General features: G+C 47.6%; 1 protein-coding gene across 1 annotated transcript in view; it reads right to left on the reverse strand.

The window, feature by feature from the left end:
• The window catches only part of LOC126574551 (uncharacterized), a 4,976-nt gene extending 4,018 nt beyond the window's left edge, over window positions 1–958 (reverse strand). Inside the window, exons 1-2 of the mRNA XM_050234807.1 lie at window positions 675–958; window positions 201–582 (exon numbers count right to left, since the gene is read on the reverse strand). Of these exons, the coding sequence (XP_050090764.1) occupies window positions 201–582; window positions 675–834 (542 nt within the window). The 5' untranslated portion in view covers window positions 835–958. The remainder of the gene's footprint in view (window positions 1–200; window positions 583–674) is intronic.
• Between the last annotated feature and the right edge of the window lie 8,522 nt (window positions 959–9,480).

A 9,480-nucleotide genomic window follows, 5' to 3' on the forward strand; every position in this document is an offset into this window, starting at 1 on the left:
TAACCCGCACTGTCACCAGTATATTGGCGGAATGATTCGGTCGAATAATTCCAATCGATGTTCGACCGCATACACTGCCCACCATCCCCTTTGGGGGGCATAATAATAAACCGGACGGACGGTGACAATAGACGCTCCTCGTTGTCGTCGTCGTCGTCGTCGCCGTCCGTTGTGCTGTGTGTCCGTTGGTCCATATTTACCTCTCGCTAAATTCTGCACTATCGGCGCTTATCTTATCGTGCGCGTTATTATCAGCCGCCGCTGATTGTTTGTCACGGGAGCACGAGGCACCACCAGCGCCGTTCTCTTCCCGCGGCGATAGATGCACCATTCTCCACGTTTCCCGACCATCGGATCCGTGTTCAGCGCTGCCTTGGCTCTGGCTGGATTCCGCATCGGTTCCACCTGATACGCCCCGTGGCCCAGGCTCGGCATTGACCGACTCTGGCCCCTCGACTCGTGGCGATTCTTTGCCAATTCGGCGCCTCGAGAAGCGACCACCGAAACTGCGCTCGAATGATTCAGTGGCATGGTGTTCGATTCTGCTCACCAGGTGCCGCACGTTGAGCTTCCGGAGGCTATCTAGAAATGGAAAGTTTCAAGGATAGCATGATAACACACACTCACGCTCTCGCTGGCCGGACACTGAACGCGGATGCACTTGACAGACTGACCTCGTTTACGCGTCTTTCGGTTGGCGGACTCCGCCGGATCAGCTGATGATGATGGCTCGGGAACTAGTTCCACCTCGAACGCAGGGGATCCCGGTGTACCGCCGCTGTTCGGATCGATCAGCCCCAACAGACCACTAATCGTACGGTATCGTGCACTCATCGCGGTGCGTTGATCGTGTTGGCGCACTCCTTTTACAAGTGCATTGCGTATACACCCTGCACAGTGATTGAACTTTGCCTCGTTGTTGTCGTCGCCCGCGGAGTCGAGAGTGGCCGGCGGTCTGTACTCCTGTACGGTCGCCTGGTATCTGAGGGTAGCAGATGTTGCGTATCGCGGCTGATACGTACGATGTACGTGATGATATCGAAGAGGAGTACCTTAACATGCAATACTCCTAGAGGTAGCTAGAGGATTCCTTCGGCAGAGCACACACAGAAGCGCTTATCTGTCCCAGTTTTAGCGACATTTTTAATCATTTTCTCTGTCCGGCTGGGTGGTTGGCTGGCGCAAAGGTAAACGGGGAAGTTAAATGTTTTATCTTAAATCTGTTCCACGGGCCGCGAATCGCGCGCTCTCTCTCTCTCTCTCTCTCTCGTTCTATCACGCGACGTGGTGCGCGATAAGATGAGTCCAGGGCCAAATACGCACAAGCACACGAGATGTTTTCGCGGGGAACCACTGTTGGTCAACCAAAAGAGTATCACCTCCGGCGGTTGATGAAGCATCCGATTGTTTTACATGCCAGTTGAAGATCGTTGGCTCCGTAATCGCGAAATGCAAACTAATGGGGGTGTAATCAATTATATTATGTCATAAAATGGGTTTTGATTGGGCGCATGTTTCGAATGGTTCCACTTAGCTGCTTCAAGGCGCAGTACACCAATCTTACCTCGGTGGTCGAGTGTCCGTACGAGTTCGCCTATAACGCCGCTTTTGCTTCGCTGGTCGATGATAAGGCGTATGAGCAGATGGTGGAATCGTTCTACCACATTTTCTACTCACATTGCACTCTATTTTGGGACAAGCGACACGTGTTTTGACGAGAACGATAATTTGTTTGCTAACGAAGCTCTGCTCCAGAGCTGGATGACAACCACAGGCACGTGAAACATTCAAGCAATTGTACCAAATGCAAATAAAAATAGATTTACGGACTGCTAATCACCGCGGTTTTGTTCTGTTCAAATCATCGGCTGATTGAAGCATATTTTTTGATAATTTTATGCCATTACATTTCTGCTGCGTTACGATTATTGGTAGCTGTATTTGATAAAGGAACTGAACCAACAGATTGTAACAGAATAATTGGTCCAGTTACAGTTCCTTTATCAAATACATCATTCATAATAATTAAAAAACTATTCTTTAATGAGTCGTTGAGTCGAATAGAGGACCGATCGTAATAGAGTACACGGACCAGCCAAACGTTTACTGAATGGGAACGATAAAATAGGATTCGGTTGATGTTTTATGATGTTTTCAAGACATAAGTGCTCACGATTCATACGATAAGAGTGTAATAATAGTCTAATTTTCTTCTCAGATCACTCTCTGTTTTTATTCCAAGACTTTCCCTTACCAATGACAATCGTATAAGTTCTTGGAAGGACAATTAAATCAAAGACTTATCCCGATAATAACCGGTCGGTGACAACAACTTGACCAATTTGTCCCCTAAACAATATCCACTCAAGGCGAGCAAATTGACATCCACCAGCACTAGTGGAACCCTTTCCTTGTCATCTTCCGAGTAATGGCCATGCATGCGAATGTTGAAAGGCCGTACGTTGCTCAAGCAAGCATGCGAGCAGTGAGTACGAGCACCCGCCCCTATTAAGACGCTATTAAAGCGAAATAAATCTTTTCCGCAAACTAATTTGCCCCTGCCCTGCAGGCAGAAAACAAATTCACGCTTAATTATTCATTAAAAGGATTAGGATACTCTCGGCGAAGGAGTCCTTCAAGGACCCCCTCCTGGTCTTCAGACAGGTCGTGTACGACGGGATTGTGTTCATTAATTGGTCGTCGTGGCTCTGAGAAGCTGCAGCAGGGATTCGGATTAGATGGATCACTATCGTCTGTCTTGTCAATCCGTCCGGCATTCCAGTCACACTCGTGTGCGTCCAATTTTCGGTGACCAGCCGGCCAAAGGGTTACGGCCACTGCCACTGGACAGAAGAGGTGATTAGAAGCAAAGACGAAGATGCGTATCCAAGCGTACGTTTGCCACAAGAAAGTGACCAACTGTGACACGTAGAAGCACCGGGTAATAAGAGGCTTAAGGATGTTTTTGGGGATGTTATTTTAACACCCAACGAAAAGTTTCCCTGCGTTGAAGCGAACACGCGGACAGAATGTTGAATTGTTGGGAATGTTAAACACGACACCACGACGGTTGGCACACGTGTGTGGACGGAATATTAAGTTTAATCAGGACGAGTGACTACTGAATAAGGTATTTGGACACACGCCTCTTTGGATTATCATATCGGATCCGCTCGGCGCTTCGCTTGGAGACCTATTAGCCGGTCTTTCCTGTAAACTGTACCAATTGCGTTAACCGAAATTCAATTCTCCCCCAAATCAGCCCCAATGGTACACTGGCGGAAGATGGAGGCGTAAATTTCATTGCCACGAATGCTCACTACAAGATACACTCACTCATTCTACACTCATTCCTCGCTCCACGCTTCGATGCTAAATGTCAATTTGCTGCTTGTGGAAATTACGATCTACGCGGTGGCCAGGGCAAAACAAATTCGCAAAAAAGCGGCTGGAAAAAGTTCGTAAAATTGATATTCCACTGGCAGGCCTGGTAGGGGTATGTGGTTTCAGAGAAGAAACACTCCAAAAGGAAGCTCCTGGACCGAGGGACAATACAAAAAAGTTTCCACTTCCTTTTACGTCCAACGTTTGTACGTTTTCTTTTAACTATTCGTCGCTATTTTCACGTTACAAATTCTCTGGGCTGGCAAGAAAGAAAAAAAAAAAACACCGGTCAATTGCAGTGGGACAGTGGATGGTTTTTAACATTCCGAATGTGCACATAATCAACTTGTTGGGAGGCAGGAGAACCCCCACCCGCACCCGGGTTGCAGCTCCCCCAGCTTGGCAGTCGCAATCGGAGTCGAGAGATCGCGGTTCTCTTCATTTGCCAAACAATGTTTTCTGTTGGCTTCCGGTGGCCCGCTGGTGTGGTCCAACATCTCCAGCAGCTTCGTTAGCAGATTCTGACTCCCTGCCTGCTCCACCCGAAAAAAATGCAAATGCAAATGGATGAAATCTGGGCAAAGAAAATGAAATTTCCTCTTCCGTGACACCGCACCATGGTGTCGGCGTGTCTCTCGGGTAGTGAAAGTGTCATACAGCTGTAACGGCATCAGGTTCATTTATATCAGGCCTGTGTTTTTTGTTGGTGGTTATGGTTTGAGGAGAATTCCTTTACATTTATCGGACTCGTCCTGTGTTACTTTAGTTAATACGAGCCTGCCTCTTGGCTTATACGCTTATTAGAACATCAAACCAGATCGTCTCGTGTGCACGTGCCTGCTGATGCCATTCGCTATCCATTGCCAAAACACCTTGTCCGCTTTGCATGTTAAACAAATCCTTCCAACGAGAGCTGGCTCGTTTTCCGCACACGAATTTTTGATCGAGATTGCCGGAGTTCTTCTTTCTGTATCGTGGAAACACAACCACAGTTCCCAGTAACCACCGTCACTGTCGTGGCGTGACAATGAATCCGCTAATTCCCTTTGACAGTTGATTTTAATTTGATAATTTGTCAGCGAGCTCGGCTTTTTCGTGACCAGGGAGCACCGTAACGCACGACCAAGCGCCAGGAGTGCGCGAGATGCGACACGATGATGGGATATTAATGAATTTCAATGACTTTTTTGCTTCGTTCGTAACTCGCGGTACTTCCGGATGCGGATCCGCCTTCACGCGGAGGCCTTAATCCCGCAGCGTAATGGGGGGAAATCCTCGACATGCCGGGATGGTATTGGTTCCCCAGCGGTTCTGAGGATTGGTAATCACCGTATAATCAATATCCATTTCATGTTCAATCAAAACAATCTGCTGAACTGAAGGTTGCTAGAGGGGGAACGGCCACGAGCATCACGGTTCCGAGACCGAGTTCACGTCCACGGCCACGGGATGGAATAATGAAAAGGTAAACGTGACAAACTTAATAAGAGTGAACCACCGGCAACCGGCTACCGTAGCCGATATTACATCCAATCCCTTACCCATCTTCATTTACAGCATACAACCACAAGAGGGAAAGGCATTTTCTCGGGATTTCCTTTTTTTCCTTTTTCCTTTTTACTTTCCACGATCGACGGTGGCCTTTTCTGCTGGAGCAGTAACAGCAGTTGAGCCGCAGGAATCGCAGGAGCCGGATGAATGACGAACGGATGTCGTCGAATGTCATTTTCGGATTCGTTCCGGCCATAGCATGCTGTGTTGTACACGGCACTAGGGCACTTTTCTGTCGCATTAATGCGGAGGAAAGTTTGACGATGACGACAAGATTCGACATTCCGGTCGGTAGCCGGATGTGGTGTTCTGTCGCCCTTTCCACCGAGGAGTATTACCAAATTCCAATAAATACCGGGAAACTTTTGAGGATTCACACGGTGTGAGATGAGCAACGGGAGCGAAATGACCGGATTAGTGGGCACGCTGTTTAATTGGTTAATTAGAGGGCACAGAACCAGCAGGGAAGGAAACTGGTCAATCCACTGTGCCCTGTGTCCTGCGTCTGATTAAATCGAAGAAAACTTTCTGATAGGTGACGACGAAGGCGCAAGATTGAGAGATGCCATCCCCTTGCCGAAGCGAATGAAATGCCATTCCATTAGTGCCAGATGTCTGCCGCCTGTCACGGAACGGAAAAAGTGTCATCCGCGGGAGGGTGTTATCGGTGCTCTGATGTCGCCTGTTGGTCATCTCTCCGAGAGCGAGCAGTTTCTATGCTATTGGACATCAAAAGTGTACACATAAATGGTAGCATAAAATTTTACGATAGTCTTTTACAGTTTTCGGGTGCAGGAAGGCTGCATAATTATCAATTCATTTGATACGCGCGCCTTGTGCATCTTAGGATGTTGGCCATCAGGTTTTATGTGGCTCGTCAGCTGCTCTAGAGGGTGTGCTAGTGTAAAGTTGGATGGGGGAGGATTGTAATTGAATTCGCCGTTTTAAAAGTTGAACCACACAAAGCCACAAGTGGGTACGCGGTGACTGCTTGTTAGCAACCGATGATCCGATTGATAAGTTTCAATTCGTGGTTCACCAACCAGATGCCATTGGCACAAACAACGGCACAAGAAACAAAGGGGAAAACACACCGAATGGCGAGCCAATTGTCAACCAGGGATGCGGTAATTCAATTTGCTTTTAAGACGCACACACAATAAGGCAAAAATTACAGCTCATTACGGACCTTCCAGCGTTTTCCAGCATCCTTTTGCTCTGGCCAAGAATTCACGTCAAGTTTTATGTTGAAACATCCACCCATCGCATCACCGCTATCAAAACACCCCTTTTTCGCTGCTGGCAAGAGTTTGTAATGTAATTGACTTAAGAGTGTTTTTGGTCTGCCATCTGAGGGGTTGGTTGATGCTGGACAAGCACCGCCTCTCCGTCTTGTTCTACGACTCCACCACTAGCTCGCGCGCGTCTATTTGTTTATCTTTTGTAAGATGGATGAGTTCCCGTAGTTTTGGGAAGAGCAGAAAGAAAGAAAGAAAGAATGTTGTCCATCGTCACAGACCCTCCAATCATTCATCTGTTGACACCGAGAGGAGAAGAGGCAAGGACACCGTTCTTCTCCACAAACCAAGGGTGGGAAAGAAAGACAATTCCGGGAATGTCATTCGTTTGTATCGAGGGTAGGGGTTTTTTTTTTTGGGGTGGGCGAAGCAATAACCGACAATGACTTACTGCAAACCGGCTTCTGTCTGGGTTCTCGCGCTAGGGATGAGGGCGCTCGAGACGATCTACTATTGCGCCTGGGACTGCTGGATGCGCCTCGGAAGTCGCTGGAACTTCCTGGTTTCCAGTGTTTTTTTTTCTCTCCTCCTTTTTTTGAGCGATGTAAATGTAAATGGCTGGCGTTGATTATGAGTTGGCAGTTGTCGAAAACAGAATAGAGCGTAGGACAGTCCCAGGACAGTCTATCGAATTCACATAAAGAAAGTAGTAATACGGATTGAAGGGACCGGTCTATGGTGGTACTCCACGGTCTGCGGACGAGTCGGGGGTTGATCATTTCCTTGTCGAAGAGACGATGGCGTCTTCGTGTGGTGGCCGGCCGGCGACGAATAAATATTGTCCCAGACCACGCAATAGCCGCCCTGGCTGTCTGTCGTGTCCGTTGCAAGTCCGCAAAAATGGCGCTCTATTTCATTGGAATTTATTGCTAATAATATGATTATTTTGTTATTAGCCTGGTGGCTTCCAGTGCCAGTGTTGGCACTGGACTCATCTCGACAAAGCTCCCGCTTTGCCTTCGGTGCGTATGTGAGGATCTGATTTGAGATTTTATTGCACCATCGTAGTAGGCCATGTCGCATGTGACGGTTGTCAAGATGGAGACGAACCCCGGCTGGAAATGAGAAAATAATGATGATGTTCAAGTAGGCTGCCGAAACTTGACGCACTTCAATTTACAATTCCTTGTTGATAAGTTTGATAATTTAAACATGATTTCGGCCAAATCTACTCTCTACTATCTGATAATGAGCAATACAAAGTCAAGATCTATTCAATCCAAGATCCAATTACCTCACTCTACCGCAATGCTGTTCCTCCGACCGCCAAAGCCTAGGACGAACAGCCTAGGACGATTCCTAATATCAAAAGAAAGACATTCTATCACACTTTTAATTTCCCTTAGGTATTTTTGTCACACGCACCGAGCGGGTCCAGGAGCGGGAATGCAAAACAGGAACGTCGAAGGAATTCCAAACATTATTCATCCATCGGTCCGGCCTAATGGGAATGGATGAAGCAAGTGTCTGCATACGACAATCACCGACATTCGCTGGCCTCCGCCGGTAGTTAGTCCCGGACGTCAGCCAGGCTCCAGGAGGGTTCGTAATTACCATATTTATTACAATATTTGTTGGCGTGTAAAGTCAAGATGATGCTATACAGCGCTCGAAGGAAGAATGCTCCTTACGACTGTAGACGTTTGGTGGCGTGCTGACGATCGACTGTTTGGCGTCGCTGTTTGTGAAGAAGGAGGAACAGAGGCTGTGTAACAGGTTTCTGCTCCAACTGTATGGAAGGATGAGAAGTGGCGTCTCAGGAATCCCGGTCCCGGTTCTTTCTGTTCCTGCTAGTGATAATGACGGTGTCGAATTGCGGCGTGGACGCCAAGTGGAATTGACGCCAAGATGATGTTCTGGAAGGTGACTTTCAAGAAATTCTGGATTGCATGGAATGAGTATGATGCAGGAGTGCAAGGATGTGATGTATGTCCTGACCGATGTTGGTATTTTTTAATCGAAATGATGGATTAACATACGCTCCAAGGAACTGTCTATGGCGAGGTCAATGCTGTCATCACATTAGCCCAGCATCTTGCACTAAAATCTTGTATGGTCTTGAGGTCAATGTACCCTAGTGTCGAGTAAGTGTATTCTATCTTGGACAACTCGCCAAGGGATCCTTTTGTAATTGTTTCCTGGATGCTAACGGCCGTCCCTCTAGTGCTGTATAAAATTCACACCAGTCTTGTATGATATCCGCCCCAAAGAAAGTGGAATCACCCTGGGCAAGCCCCAAAGGACCCTTTTGTAATCACCGTCCTCATCATCAACCAGGCGGCCATCGGTGGTCACCCTTGGATTGCTGTGTAAATAACCTTCGAGAGTAGCAAACCGCAAGGATGGATGATGCCCTGATGTTGGATGTGATTTCCCTTATCAACAAATCACTTATCGGTCGGTCACTATCACCAACCAGGCTCCTTTTGCTTGACCGAAGGCTGAGAAGGAAGAGGCGTAAATGATTATGCCACCATATCGGTCACTTGACACGTTCCGGATTGCCTGCGAGGGTCCAGCGAGGAAATCTATCTTCCTATCCATGAATCATAATTCTTGGAATGGGCCAGACTATCAAACTCAACCTCTAGCGAGAGAGAAAAAAGGGAGAGCGGGGGAAGGGATCTAAATTCAACTTTCAGAGCAAATAGAGTCCCCTCTCCGTGGTGTCCACTCGTGGTGTAATAGAGTGTTGGCCCCTCTCTGTGGCTCGTGATTCATAGGGAAATGGAGGCGCCTAGTGTTTGTGTTTTTTGTCTCTCTTTTTTACTGTTCTACGCGTTTGCTCACACAACTGCAACAGCATAACAAACACACTGGCAAAAGAGCACATTAGTTGGCTTGGTTGAGGGAACAGAGCACAAAAAAGTTTCTCCACCTCGAATTCGCTCAAAAAACTAATTCCTCTAATTGCTCAGGTATTACGCAAATGAATAGGTACGCCAGGCCCAGGCGGTTGCGCGGTTTTCGTGCTGGACGATTGCCCACTAGGCGCGTTGTCGCGCAATAAAACACCAAAGACCAAAAGGAATAAAAAATGGTTGACCAATTTTAACTCAATCATAAGTGCACTGGACCTGGCTAGACATGTTTTTTTATGTTGTTTGAACCACCACCCTACCCTACCTGCCTTTGGACCAGGCATTTACAGCAGGGAGCAACAATCGGTTGCGCGTAGATGTGCTTTGTCATACGATGAGCGGCGGTGCTGGTGGTGCCATTGACTGTCGTGTCCCCGAGTGGCGTC

Source organism: Anopheles aquasalis, chromosome 3 (genome assembly GCF_943734665.1).
Source record: "Anopheles aquasalis chromosome 3, idAnoAquaMG_Q_19, whole genome shotgun sequence".
Lineage (NCBI taxonomy): Eukaryota > Metazoa > Arthropoda > Insecta > Diptera > Culicidae > Anopheles > Anopheles aquasalis.